The following is a 15,802-nucleotide window of genomic DNA, read 5'->3' on the forward strand; positions in this document are numbered from 1 at the left end:
ACTAGGTTTGGTTTGGTTTTGGGGAGAATGTGGAAATATTGGAACCCCGTGCATTGCTAGTGTAGTATAAGATTGAGAGCAAACTTTGACAAGGAATGCAGACAGCAAGTCAGTGCTACTAAATTAGGAAGTCCTTGGGGTCTCAAATGTCTCTATCACTTGGAGCTGGTACCTCAGGCATAGAGGGTCATCAGTAAAAATCTGTTGATGGAGATCGAATAACTGAAGCAAAAAGTCCCATTGTCTTGCTTTTATTGCAGGCTCTCCAGTCCTCACTCTCAACTCTGATATAATCTCACTTCTGTGATTTATCTCTTACAAGGGGCCAATATTGTTTCAAGAGACTTGATTTCTATCTGAGTCATTTGTTCACACCTGAGAGAGTCTGGCTAACAGGCCAAAAGCCCCAGCTTGGGTTGTTGCTTCCAAGACTGAATATTTAGGCTGGCTAACTCTGCCTTCCAATTTTATCACTTGCATTGTGTTTCTCTGGAACCCTTCCCAGTGTCCTGTCAAAGTGACTCAGTTGGGACACAATGGCCAAATTACATTGTTGATGAGGTCAGCACGGCTCCTGGTGCTGGACCAAAATCCAGATAAATGGGCTGCTTACTTTTAACCCAGCAACCAGACGATTACCTCTGTTTAATGTTCCAGATTTCAAAGTATAAAATTACCTCATCCTTTTTTTTTCTCTTTGAGAAATTTAACTGAGAGGCAAGGAACCACGTGGGTGTTTCTAATTTGGGTAATGAAATCTAATGTGATTTTCAATCTGTTTTTCCCAGAATCTTTGTTGTGTGAACAGGAGTGGGGATAACCGTTTTATAAGACTTCAGCATCTCTGTGCTAGTTACTAAATTGGGACAGTACTCAATTAAAAGCTTAGTAGGATCAGAACCTTCAGATGTGCTAATGCTGAAAATATGGCAGAAAAAAAAAGCTGATAAACAACAAGCAAAGTTAAACTAAACCAAAAAAAAAGCAAAAAACAAAAAACCCAATCCTGTTGCTGTCGAGTTGATTCCTACTCATAGTAGTATACTGTTTGACTTTTCTACCAGAGGACAGAGTAGAATTATCCCATACGGTTTCCAAGGAGCGCGTGGTGGATTTGAACTGCTAACCTTTTGATTAGTAGCCATAGCACTTAACCACTATACCACCAGGGTTTCCAAGGGTAAACTACTGATACAACAATTGAACGAAAAATTCTAATAATGCTCAAGCAAGAGAAGAAGGCTTTACCATCTTATTTCAGGGTTAAGAGCTGTGTGTGGATGGTTGATAAGCACATCTGGTGAATTTAAAAAAAAAAAAAAAAACACGCCATTTGCTATAGCCTCAACTCTGACTCCTGGCGACCCCATGTGTGTCAAAGTAGAACTATGCTCCATAGGGTCTTCAGTGGCTGAGTTTTCAGAAGTAGATCGCTCAGCCTTTCTTCTGAGGTGCCGGTGGGTAGTCTTGAGCCTCTGACCTTTCGGTTAGCAGTAAGCACATTAACTATTTGCACCACCCAGGGACTTCCACTGAATTTTAGATCCTAATAAAGGGCTTTGGGAAATGGAAAAGGCTATCATTTCATTTTGTCCCAGAAATCCAGTTTCCCCACTACAGTTGGTAGGAAAAGGGAATATAAGACAATGGGATGTTGTTTCAGTTATTTGGCTGTCCACCAATAGATTTTTACTGATGACCCCCTATGCATGAGGTACCAGCTCCAAGTGTTAGAAACATCTGAGACTCCCAGCAGTTGCTAATTAGTAGCACTGACTTGTCTTCTACATTCCTTGTCAGAGTTTGCTCTCAATCTCATACTACAGTTTCTCTGTTGACTATCTATATCCCCTTTCCTTCCCCAACTCCCTCATGCACACAGGATTGAATGAGAATTATGACCTTTGTTCTATCAGAGTTGAGGCATTACATATGAGCCCTCCTTGAAGCCTGCAACTGGGTTATTATTTACTTGTCCCACTCACTTCCTGACCCATGAAGATTTTAATGGATTTTGTTATGGCCAAACTAGTCGGACCAAAAGAGTCAAACATGGTTCTGAGCTGGGATAGAGAGCTACCAAAGGCACAGGTCACCAAGCTGGGCCATCTGAAGGTACACACCTCCATAGCAGATGTCATGTGTCCTGAACTCACGACATCCGGGAGCCAGCCAGCTGAGGACAGCTTTATTCATTCGAGACTCCTTAGAGTTCAAAAGTCAGGGACCCATTCTCTTTGGAAGAAGCCAGCACTCTGGCAACATAAGGGAATACCTAATGGAAAGGAAGATTGTGCACAGTGTTTCTAGAATATGCTTTTTTTTTTGCTAAAAAAGCAACTGCTACTAATACCCAGAATCTATGTCCACTATTACTGTGATGTAGATCGAGGGCAGTGTTCAAAAGCTCTATCGTACAGAGCAGGGAAGAGAGCAAAGATAAAGCCAGGGTCCCATCTGACTTTTTTTTAATGGGAGGTTTGTTTGTTTCCTTTACTGAAGGGGAAAAAGAATCCCTGGGTGGGGCATACAGTTAATGCACTTGGCTGCTAACCAAAAGTTTGGAGGTTCGAACCCTTTCAGAGCCTCCTTGGAAGAAAGGCCTGGCAATCCACTTCCCAAAAATCAGCCATTGAAAACCCTATGGCGAACAGTTCTACCCTGACACACACGGGGTTGCCATCAGTCAGGGTTGACTCAACAACAACTGGCTAGGTTAGGTCACAGCTGGCTCTTAGCTCTGATCCTATTTTTCTTTCAAGAGACTGTCCCCACTTTTCCTCACCCCTTAGATTGTATACCGCTATGGGCTGAAAAACCTAGGCATAGGAAAAGCCCATCTAAATCATCACTAGTGGCCATTGTCTATCTTCCCAGGGTAGAATTTTACATATGAACTATCATGCCATTCATTATTCATGTTGTAACCACAGTAACCTTTCTAAACCACAGACATGACGATGTTACTTACACACCCTCCCTAAAACCCACTGAAGACCCCCTTTTGCCTACAAAACAAAGTCCAGGTCTTAATACAGCATACAGTGTCCTCCAGAATTTCACCTCCATCCATCTCTCCAGTGTCAGCTGTTGTTACCCCCTAACCCATACTACAGTTTCTACTGTGGTTCTCCCAAATATACACCTATCTTACCTTCTGTCCAACCTTCTTGCCTTTGCCTAAATGGATGTTTTTGCTGAGGGTCTCCTAGGGTGCAATGATCATCAAAGCTTCCTTTTACTGAGTATTTAGCACAGTCTGGAAAGTGAAGAACTCGGTACACTTTCACTTTTTATACAATTATAGTTTAGTTCCTCATTGTACTGTGCAAATAGGCCAAGCAATATAAGGGCACTTTGTTTAAGTTTAAAGAAAAAGGAGGAGAGGAGTGGAAGGGTTTCCATGTAAAGCTATCTATCTTTTATCAGCTTTATTGAGGTATAACTGATATATAATTATATATAACCTTGCGCATATTTTAAGTATACCATTTGGTCAGTTTTGACATATGCAAAACTGTCATCACAACCTAGATACTGAACACATATATCACCTCCAAAAGTTTTTTTTGGTGTCCCTTTAAAACTCCTCCCTCACCTCTCACCCATTCCCCATCTCCAGCCAACTACCAATCGGCTTTTAGTCACTGTAGATTAATTCAAATTTTTAAAATAACTTTATATAAATGGAATCATACAGTAGCTACTCTTTTTTTCATCTGAGTTTTCTTACTCAGCATAATTATTTTGAGATTTATCCATGCTCTTGCAAATATCGATGGTTCATTCCTTTTTATTACTGAGTAGTAGTCCGTTGTATGGATAGATCACTATTTGTCTATCCTTTCACCTGTTGATGGATATTTGTGTTTGTTTCCAGTTTGGGGCTATTACAAATAAAGCTGCAAAAATCATTCTTGTCCAAGTATTTGTATGGACATATTCTTTCATTTCTCTTAGGTTTACACCTAAGTGTAGAATGGCTGAGTCGTAGGGTAGGTGTATGTTTAACTTTTTAAGAAACTGTTCTCTAAAGTGGTAGTACCATTTTTGCATTCCCACCAACACTATATGAGAGCTGTATCTGCTTTGCATCCTCATTGACCCATCTTTTTATTATTATTATTTGTGCTAAGAAACTTAAATCCATTATCTCATTTTCTCTTAAGTAAAGCTACTCAAAAACCTATTCCCGCCAAGTTGATTCTGACTCATGGTCACCCTAGAGGACGGAGTAGAACTGCCCTATAGGGTTTCCAAGGAGCAGCTCGTGGATTCAAACTGCTGACCTTTTGATTGGTAGCCAGTCTCTTAACCACTGTGCCAACTAAACCTATACGTAGAAATAATTAAGAACTGAGGCCCAAAGAGTTTAAGTGACTTGTCCAAAATGTGCAATGATTAGGTTCAGAGTAACACGGGATGTTGAGGTAATGAGTAATGACTAAGAGGCTGCTTCTAAGACCAGAGGAAGACAAGAGGGTAACCATGACCTAAAAGAAATACTGGCTGGGTCAGTATTATGACTTTTAGCGTAGGATCTCAGGACTCAACACCAGATTTGGTAGTGTCCTGACTGCCCACCAGCAGACTATTTTCTGTTATGATTTCCCGTACTTTGAGAAAGTTCTTTCTGAGAATGATAGGTGGGCTCTGATTCTCTGAGATTAGCCAAAGAGCAGAGTTTTGTTCAACTGCCTTGGTTCTGGCTGTAAAGTTAAGGCCTGATTCCTTATGACTAGGTCTCTTGGTGGCTGAAGTCTCCAAGTGAATAACCCCTAAAGCCAAAAATACAGCTACCAGGAGAACTCTACAGGGAAGAAGATTCAAGTTCTCTTCTTGAGACTTCCTTTTTCTCAGGAGTTTCACTTCCCAGAGTTCAAACCTTGTTCTGTTCAAGGTTTGAATAGTTGGGGCCTTGGTTTTTTTTTAATTAAAAATTTTTTTTTTTATTGTACTTCAGATGAAGGTTTATAGAACAAACTAGTTGCTCATTAAGCAATTAATACACATATTGTTTGTCACATTGGCTGCCAAACCCACAACATGTCAACACTCTTCCTTTCTAGAACTTGGGTTCCCCATTACCAGCTTTCCTGTCTCCTCCTGCCTTCTTATCCTTGCCCCTGGGCTGCTGTGCCCAGTTAGTCTCATTTTGTTTCATGGGCCTGTCTAATCTTTGGCTAAAGGGTGAACCTCAGGAGTGACTTCATTACTGAGCTATAAGTGTGTCCATGTCCGGGGGCCATACTCTCAGGGTTTCTCTAGTCTCTGTTAGACCAGTAAGTCTGGCCTTTTTTTGTGTGTGTGTGAGTTAGAATTTTGTTCTACATTTTTCTCCAGCACTGTCTGGGACCCTCTATTGTGATCCCTGTCAGAGCAGTCATTGGTGGTAGCCAGGCACCATCTAGTTGTGTTGGACTCAGTCTGGTGGAGGCTGTGGTAGTTGTGGTCCATTAGTCCTTTGGATTAATATTTTTTTGTGTCTTTGGTTTTCTTCTTTCTCCCTTATTCCAGGTGGGGTGAGACCAGTGGAGTATTTTAGATGGCTGCTCACAAGCTTTTAAGATGGGGCCTTTGTTTTAACGTAGTAAGTTATTTCCCTGTTAGTTCCAGCTCAGTTCAGTTTTACACAGGCTCTTGGCTTTTACCTGCTGAACTAGCTCTTCTGGCTAAAGGATGAAGAAGGCTCCAGTTATCCTAGGTGACTGTACCTGCAATCAGCTGATGCATCACAGAAGGAGAAAAGAGGAGACTGTGCCATCCCAAGCCATTGACTGATACCAGCTGTGTAAACAGCTGGTTTCAGAGGACTGTTTAGAAAGCAGCTCAGTTATCACTAAGGTCACAGCAGGCAACAGAAAGAGGATGGTTTACTATGCTTCTGACATAAACATGATCAGGCAAAACCAAAGAGCAGAAGCAAGATCTCATCAACCATTAAGCCTGCCCATCACAGCATGGCTGCATAATTGGTCTCAGCAAAATCAAGCCATTGGGATGTGCTTTTCCACTGTTTTTACATACAAGGTAAAGGCTGCTTCCTAAGCATTCCAGAAGGAAAAGTAAGGATTTTTGTTTTACAATATGTGTGTGTGTGTGTGTGAACGTGTATGTATTTGCACATCTAGGAGCAGAGTCATCAAACTGTTGACAATGATTGCCTCTAGGGGATGGGATTATGGGAGTCCTTTCTCTTTCCCCACTTAGTGAGTTTCTGAGAAAAGGTTAACTAGTGGATAATGTTACTTCTAAAACCTAAAAAGGAAAAAAAAATCTGTGCGTGTATCTCTATTTAAATAACAAAACAATGTAATGCAACAGAAGGATAAAGCATAATCTATTCAAATACTCTTTTAATGTTCAAAAGTTCAAATAAGATTTCAAACCTGCTCTATCTTTTCTAGTCCCACAGGCTTTCTTCAAACCAATGCCATCTTTTGTGATACTTAACTAGTTTTCTTACTTCTGGATGCTTCTAATCCTTACGCATCCTCAACCAAAAAAGGCCATTCAGTTGGTGCTAACACAGTAGAAGTGAGCTCCAGAGGGCTTTCAATGGCTGATTTTTCAGAAGTCGATCCCCAGACCTTATTCTGAGACACCTCTGGGTGGACTTAAACCACCAAATTTTTGTTAGCAGCCGAGTGTATTAACCATTTACTTTACTCAGACATAGTTCTGCTCTGAGACACATGAGGTCCCCATGTATCAGGGTTGACTGGACACCAACTGATTCATCTCAAGTACCATCCCTGAAATTCCCATCCCAAAACACCCTCTGCTCACATTCCTCCCGAGTTTATAGACTTTTGTTGGCTCTCCATATCTTCAAGAAGAAAGTCCAAACAGCAGTTCACAATTTGATCCCAACTACTTTTCACCTCATTGTTGGCTTGACCATAGAGCCCAGGCCCACGAAACCAGAGGGTGGTAGCATTGCATCAGAGGGAAGACCACACATAGTTTAACATATGTTGTGGTGTTGGCGAAAAATATTGAATATACCATGGACTGCCAGAAGAACGAATAAGTCTGTGTTGTAAGAAGTATAGCCAGAGTGCTCCTTGGAAGCAAGGATGGCGAGACTTCGACTCATATACTTTGGACATGTTATCAGGAGGGATGAGTCCCTGGAGAAGGACATCATGCCTGGTAAAGCAGAGGGTCAGCGAAAAAGAGGAATATTTCCAATGAGATGGATTGACATTGTAGCTGCAACAACGGGTTCAAATATAACAACAATTGTGAGGATGATGCAGAACCGGGCAGTATTTCATTCTGTTGTACATAGGATCGCTATGAGTTAGAACTGACTCAATGGCACCTAACAACAACAACAAATAGAGGAGTATTTCATCCCAAGAAAGGATAGCAGGTATTTAAACTTACCAACTTCCACTGATATTTAAAATTAATTTGATCTGCCACTTTGAAAAGATTTGATTCTTGCCAAAAGTCTAATTTAAGAATTGTTATTGTCATTGTTAAGTGTTGTCAAGTCAGTTCCTACTCATAACAACCCAATGTACAACAGAATGAAACAGCACCCAATCCTGAACCATCCTCACAACCATTGCTATGTTTGAGCCCATTGTTGCACTGGCATCTAGTCCCAGTCCTTCAAGAAATACCTCTGGAAAACACCTTCTATATGCCTATCTTCTTGTAATCTCAGATCCCAGGACCACTGCCTTGGGCCTGGATATAAGGTTCACTACCCAAATCTCGGGTTGATACTTCTCTCAGATCCTTTAATCTTTGACTTTGTTTTTGATCCTTGATAGTGTCTTTCTGATTTCCTGGTTCCTTGATTCCTGGATCTCGCATTTGTTAGGGATGGAAATTAATTTATTCCCTAAAGCTCTAATATTAGAAATCAAATAAATATTTATAGGATGTCTTCTGTGGATTGGGAAGAAACTGTGAAGACAGTTTTAAATAGCAAGTTTGGTTTCCACAGGCATTTTTCCAGCATACTTGTTTAAAAATATAGAGTCCTATGTCCCACCCTAACCCTATTGAATCAGTTGGGGAGGGCAGACATGCAGTAATCTTGGGTGATTATCACGGACACAACTTTGAGAATCACTGAGTTAAGGGCCCTTAAATGGTCAGAGATTTAGCAATGTAGCCTTGATCTTGTCATTTCAGTAGAATAATACTCCAAAGTGATCAAAGAATCCTATTATTTAAGTCTTATAACACACTAGACATCCACCCTGGTCCTGTTCTGATGTGTGCAGAAGGGTGTTTGTGGATGCTATTTTGAATGCAAAGGTTTAGAGGACACATTCCTTCTTTGAAGCCACTACTCTTTTCCCAGCAGTTTGCTCTGATCAGCAATTGCCTCAACCCTTTTCTTTTTCTCTTCCTACCACCTCCTCCTATCTATCCATGCACACAGAGGAAGATCTTTGAGACCCTCTGATCCCATTCCTTTTATACCAAGGTTTACATTCCCTTTGCAGAGCCAAGTGGTGCAAAGCTTGTCTTCCTGTCCATGTGTAAGGAATGATATATTGGTTTGTCTAGAAAGCTCTTTCAAACAACAACTGGTTAAAAAGCTCTGATGAGCATATATCATCTGTAGAAGGTTAGTCTGTACCCTCCCTGCCTGAATTATGCTTCTTTTCCAGGCTACTTCCACAAATCCCTGTGTAGGTATACCCTTTGTTTTTTTATGGAAAGCAATCTAGTCCCCCAACAGACGGAAACACGCTCCAGTCAATGACAAGGAGATATTTTCACCCTATTCTAGGACAACTAGCAATAGCTCTATCATCTGCAGTGTTTACCTGAATCATTAAAACCAAAGCCAGACCAGTTGTCGTCAAGTCAACTCTGACTCGTGGTGACTGCATGTGTGCCAGAGTAGAATTGTGCTCCACAGGGTTTTCAATGGCTGATTTTTTGGGAAGTAGATTATTAGGCCTTTCTTTTAAGATGCCTCTGAGCAGACTCTAATTTCCAACCTTTCGGTTAGCAGCCTAGTGTGTTAACTGTTTACACCACCCAGAGACTCTCTTGTAACATTAAAAAAAAAAAAAATACGTGTTGCCATTGAGTCGATTTCAACTCATAGTGACACTACAGGACAGAGTAGAACTGCCCCATACGGTTTCCAAGGAGCACATGGTGGATTTGAACTTCCGACCTTTTGGTTAGCAGCTGAACTCTTAACCACTACACCACCAGGGTTTCCCTTGTAGCCACCTAAATACAATTCCTGAAAACCCTGAATCATTCTCTTGTGGCTAAAATTCGCTGCTTACCTCCCTGGCCCTATTGCCAGATACTCATTCTGGAAGTCACAAGGTTAGAAATGATAAAACAAGTGATCCTGCATCTTCCTTAACAAAAGCAAAAAGAAATTTCACGGGAATTGACATTTTCCAAGAAAGTAAGAAACACGGCTTATACTTTATGTTGTGCTAATGAACTCAACTGATGAGATTTTCCCAAAGATATCCCTAGCATAATCAAAATGATTTCAATTTCCTGAAACAGTAAATAGTTATTACCAAACTCACTGCCTAATCTTATTTTTATTTATTTTTGTTACAATGGAATTCTCCCACTTAAAGCACTTAAACTGTTAAATCTAAACAAAAACGGAAGACCTGTGATCCTATAGGTTGCTCGCTTGGCAAAACGCCTTGTTCTGAGATCTCTTTGTGCATTTGGCAATTCACTGCTTTTGCACAATTTAAACTCTATGGTTTCATGTACACAAAGTGCTATTTTTTAATTGGTTGCTCTTGCTTCTCTTGCCATATGCTTACCATTAGGGTGTGTGCATTTTCATATCACAAGTCACAGTTCCCATTTGGCAATTCAGTACCTTTAATTGTGCTCATCAACTATGTACATCATGTCCCATTGAGAGTATACAAAGAGAAATAATGTGCCTTTGAAAGCTTTGGGAAAAGACTGTTCAAAGACAGCTTAATATTTCCCGCATTCAGTTTCTATCAGTGCAATGTCTTCCAGGACTAGAATTGGTGGAATTAACAATTTCTGAAACCTTGTACCGTTTTCTGGTTTTTAAAGGAGTAAATTATACCCCTGACCTTATCGAAAAGATCCATGGTCATGGCTAGAAATGGCTAGAAGTGAAAAATGAAACGATGGAGACATATATTGCCAAATACGCATTGCAGCCAGGCTCTTCCATAAAACCACGGCAATTATTCCTCCCTTTTTATATCCCTCAAGAACAGATTATAAGGGTTTACTGTTTTTAGCCTGTTTCATGGGGTATTGTGGTGGTTTTAATAATACAATAATTATTCTCCCCACCAGCTTTGATGATGCACATCCTTCCCCATAAAAAGTTCAATAGTTATCAACTTATCAGCATACATTTGAGGGCGTTCTTTTTGTCTCGTTCTCTCTATTGCATTTCACTACCCTAACTCATATTTTACTATTCCCTTGGCCCAGGGATACAGAAAAGCAGCAAAATGAAATTCAAGTTGGTTTTACAGACAGTAAACATGTATTATGAATTTGAAACATGTTGCTGGAAACATACTATTCTCGTTGAGCTTAATATTTTAGAATAATTTTCTCTAAGACACTTTATGACTAAAACTATAATCTAGGATCCATTCACTGTCTTTGGTTTTAGAATTCTGCTGTGGGTTCAAGAAATATTTACTTTTTTTTTTTTTTTTTTAACACAGCCCAAACCTACAGTTTCTGAATCAAACTGTTTAGGAAAAAGGCATCTTTTTCAGTTGGAAAACCAGCAAATGTCATTGATGCTTTATATGATTATGCAGAAAACAGAAGTAACAATGAAAAATCAGATTCAACTACTTCCTGGATGCAGAGATTTTTGTAAGTTTTTAGACATTTCTATTTCAATTCTTTCCCCCTTCTTTTAGGCATTAAGCTCCAGGATGTTTAAATGCTTTGTGCAAAGTAAGAGGGAACCAGGGTAGATCCCCTAGTGTCTTACTCGCTAATCAAGCTATAACTGTGCTCTTTGCTATGAAACCAAAAAACCAAACCAATTGTTGTCCAGTTGATTCCAATTCATGGCAACTTCATTGTGTGTCAGAGTAGAACTGTGCTCCAGAGGGTTTTCAGTGGCTGTAACCTTTTGGTGGAAGTAGATCGCTAGGCCTTCCTTCTGAGGTGCCTCTGGGTGAATTAGAACTGCCAGCCCTTGGGTTTGTAGCTAAGTGTGTAACCATTTGCAACATCCAGGTATTTCTACTTCTCCTATGTTGTTATCGTTGGTTGCTGTCAAGTTAACTTTGACTCATAGCAATCCCATGTGACAGAGTAGAACTGCCCCATAGGGTTTCCTAGGCTGTAATCTTTACGGGAGCTGATCTCCAGGTCTTTTTCTCTCGTGGAATTGCTGGTAGGTTCAAACTGCTAACCTTTCAGTTACCAGCCAAGTGCTTAGCCATTGAACCACCAGGGTCCCTCTTATGGTGTTTGTGAATTAGGTCTCTAAGTCCTAGTTTCGGCCTCAGTATTTTATCAATACTAGGGTGTCAGGGCTGCTTATATCCAGCGAAGGCCACTACATCTTAGTAGGATCAACGTGTTAGGGTTGCCTAATTTGCATATACAAAAAGCATGGCTGGCTTAGCAAGTAAAGGAGTCAAAAGTGTACTAATCTCGTCTAGAACTGACGCCACAGCATTGCCTAATTTGCATACATGTCAAACCTACAGCTAGAAATACATGAATTGCATCAAGAATGAACACATTAAATCCATTGCCTTCCAACTGATTCCAACTCTGAGTGATGCCACAGGGCAGACTATTAGTGCTCCATAGCGTTTTCAAGGCTGAAATCTTTATGGAAACACACTGCCACATCTTTCTCCCACAGAGCAGTTGGTGGGCTCAAACCACTGACCTTTCAGTTAGTAGCCGAGCCCTTTAACCACTGTCCCACCAGTGTTCCTAATCAACACATTAACCCATTGCCACTGAGTTGCTTCCAACTCATAAGGATCCTATAGGACAGAGCAGAACTGCCTCATGAAATTTTCAAGGAGCAGCTAGTAGATTCAAACTGCTGACCTTTTGGTTAGCAGCTGCAGCTCTTAACTACTGCACCACCAGGGCTCTAATCAACACGTAAGGGCTGCATAATTTATGGATTCTTAAAACTTACAACCAGATGGGGGAAGCGAGCAATGGCACCAGCATGCGGACTAAACGTATCTTGGACCAACATGCTAGGGCCCATTCATTTTGAAAACCTTGAGCTTTCATGGCTCGATGAGGCTTGCTCTGCTGCATGTTGTCCCTCCCTCTCCCGTTGCTGGAGAGCTAAGCCTCTCATCTCTCTCTGAATCGCTTGATGTGAATAATGTTTTTTTTTTAGAAGCAGTAGTGGAAACCCTGGTGGCATAGTGGTTAAGTGTTACGGCTGCTAACCAAAAAGGTTGGCAGTTCGAATACACCAGGCGCTCCTTGGAAACTCTATGGGCAGTTCTACACTGTCCTATAGGGTTGCTATGAGTTGGAATCGACTTGGCGGCTATGGGTTTGGCTTTTTTTTTTTTTTTTTAAGAAGCAGTAGTTGTTCAGTTATAGAATTTTCTCCCTCTGTGTGGGAGATCTGGGTTCAATTCCCAGCCAATGCCCCTCACGCATAGCCACCACCCACCTGTCAGTGGAACCTTACATGGTGTTATGATGCTGAACAGGTTTCAGTAGAGCTTCCAGACTAAGATGAACTAGGATGAAAGGCCTGGCCAAAATCAGCCAAAGAAAACCATATGGGAATGACGTGCAAGAAGCATTTTATTCCATTACCGTGAATAAGGAGCCTACTCAACAGCAGCTAGCAACAATAACAACAAGAGAACCTAGGGTGGAATGATAACCAGCGTTTTCCTATATTCACCCATATTTTGTGTATGCACTATTGGGTAACTCTAATATATTGATCTAGCTCTTGCACCAGATCTGATCCACAGTGATAGCCCAGACAGCCTGTGGGAAGAGACAGAGAGCATCCACACGGAGGTGTGTGCTAAGAGACACCCACTTAGAAGATAAGGCACTGTGGCCCTTTTCTCCAATCATACAGAAATACATGTGTAAATGGGAAGGGGCAAATGAATAGCAAGGTTTAATTTAGATAGATTAAATTTGTATTGGATAATCTCTTGTTATATTAAATAATTCTATAATAAATAAAGTTAACTTGAACTTGAAAGGCTACCTCTGGTTGGTTTCCAGTAGAACAAATGTAATAAACTTCACTGCAGGTTTCAGACCCTTCTACTATTAATCTAGGGCTTTTCTGCTTTCAGGAATACCTAACTCTACATATATAAAACCTCTTACTTTATACAATCCATTTTCTTTCACTAGTTATGAAAAGGAATACAGTTTTGAAACGCAGGTTTGGTGCGCATTTTCACTTACCTTTTCTGCTGACTGAGCGGTGCCAAAAAAAATTGGAATGAAGGCTAGCCATACTATACAAGTCGTGTACATAGTGAATCCAATGGGCTTGGCTTCATTAAAATTCTCTGGGACACCCCGAGTCTTGATGGCATACACAGTACATGTGACCATGAGAAGAATGCTATATCCCAAGGAGCAAATAATTTGGAGATCTGTAATGTCACATTTGAGAACTCCTCTGGCCTGGTCAGGGTTCATTGTCTTATGTTCATCATAGTCTATGATGATGTTCGGTGGGTCAACACCAAACCAAATAAAAACACCTAAGAGCTGAACTGATATTAAACTGGAAGTGATTGCCAGCTGTGATGTTGGGCTTATGAGTCTGGGAGCAGTCACAGATTTCTTGCCCTGCTCAAATATGCGATAAATCCGATTGGTCTTTGTCAAAAGGGCTGCATAACTTATGCACATTCCCAAGCCCAGGAAAACTCGCCGAAAAGAACACACTGCCACATCGGGTTTGGCGATCATCAGGAAAGTGATAATGTAGCAAAGGAAGATGCCCGTCAACAGAACATAACTGAGTTCCCGGCCGGAAGCCCGGACAATGGGCGTGTCATTGTAGCGGATGAATGTGGCCATGACAAAGATGGTGGCGATGATGCCCAACATTGCAAGGAACACTGGGATGACAGCCCAGGGGGAATGCCACTCCAGTTTTATGATGGGGATGTCCTGGCAGCCTGTTCGGTTTTCGTTGGGCCGCTGGTCGTAGGGGCAGTGCTGGCAGGTCATCTCATCAAACTGGTACTGGTACCCATCGCAGGGCTCACAGGTCCAGCAGCAAGGGGTACCCTTCTGTGTCTTCTTTCGTTGCCCAGGCTTACATGGTAGTGTGCACACAGAGGCGGGGATCTCCCGGACCCCTTTACCCCACTGCATGTCCTCTATCTGCAGCATAAGAAATAAGAAGGAGAGACGGGGGATTACTCAAGAGAAGATACAAACAGTAATTACAGAAGTTTAATCTCATCAAGTCAGGCTTGATAAGATTAAGCAATTTATCCTCAGCTACAGGTCCTATGGAATCCCTGGTGGTGTGGTGGTTAAGAGCTACAGCTGCTAACCAAAAGGCTGGCAGTTCGAATCCACCAGGTGCTCCTTGGAAACCCTATGGGGCAGTTCTACCCTGTCCTATAGGGTCTCTATGAGTCCGAATTGACTCAAGAGCAATGGGTTTTGGTTTTTGTTATAGGTCCTTGGGTGGCACTCCATTTCTAACCAAAAGGTTGGAGGTTCCAGTCCACCCAGAGGCACCTTGGAAGGAAGGCCTGCAATTTACTTCTGAAAATTCAACTGCTGAAAACCCTCTGGAGCATGGTTCTACTCTAACACATATGGGGTCACCATGAGTCCTAAATGACTCAATGACAACTGGCTTGGTATTTTTTTTGGTTAGTAACAGCTACAACCAAGATTCGACCCTAAGCCTTCTGACTTCAGCATCCTTACTCTTCACCACTATACAGTGTGTTCCAAATGAGCCTGATTAGAAGAATCTCCTGTGACCGTTATTATAGATTTCCTGTCCCCACCCTAAAATTTCTAAATCAGAATATCCTGAAAAAAAAAAAAAAGCTCGGAGTCTGTATTTTTAACAAGTACCCCAAAGTATTCTTCCAAACCAAAAACCAAACCTGTTGCCTTCGAGTTGATTCCAGCTTAAGATGACCTCATGTGTTACAGAGTAGAACTGTGCTCCTTAGGGTTTTCTTGGCTGAAATTTTTCCAGGAGATTTTCTTTCATGGCACCACCGGAGGGGTTTGAACCACCAACCTTTGGTACTCAAGTGCAAACCATTTGTGCCACATTAGAAGATTCTAAGAAAACCAAACCCATTGCTGTCAAGTTGATCCCAACTCATAGTGACCGTAAAGGACAGAATAGAGCTGTCCCATAGGGTTTCCAAGGAGCGCCTTTTGGTTGGCTGCAGTAGCTCTTACCCACTACACCACTAGGGTTTCCAGAGGATTTTTACCACCAGATAAACTGAGAAATGTTGGCATGAATTCTACTGCCTCCTCCGGAATAGGAAGTGCAGGTGTTCCGAACCAAGTTTATAAAACCAAACAAAAAACTGAAATGACCTGAAAAATTACACCAATCTCCCTGATTCGGTATTTATTTTTTAATTGTATTTAAATTATGTTGGCCAATATTGCAGCGCTGACCACTTTGCCTAATATCTTGCAGGCATGAATGCCATTTTCATTGAGAAATTTTAAACCAAAGTGAGCCTATTGTATTTATCACGGAGGAGCAACGATACTCTGCTGCCATGAAAGATTACAACCCAGAAAACCCTATAGGACAGTTCTACTCTGTCACATGGGGTCACTATGAGTC

General features: G+C 41.3%; 1 protein-coding gene across 1 annotated transcript in view; it reads right to left on the reverse strand.

Moving 5' to 3' along the window:
• Positions 1–15,802, reverse strand: part of GRM7 (glutamate metabotropic receptor 7) — a 1,058,468-nt gene that overhangs the window by 153,020 nt on the left and 889,646 nt on the right. The window contains exon 8 of the mRNA XM_003409776.4: positions 13,411–14,346. Within this exon, the coding sequence (XP_003409824.1) occupies positions 13,411–14,346 (936 nt within the window). The remainder of the gene's footprint in view (positions 1–13,410; positions 14,347–15,802) is intronic.

This window comes from Loxodonta africana, chromosome 22 (genome assembly GCF_030014295.1).
Source record: "Loxodonta africana isolate mLoxAfr1 chromosome 22, mLoxAfr1.hap2, whole genome shotgun sequence".
Taxonomy (NCBI): Eukaryota; Metazoa; Chordata; class Mammalia; order Proboscidea; family Elephantidae; genus Loxodonta; species Loxodonta africana.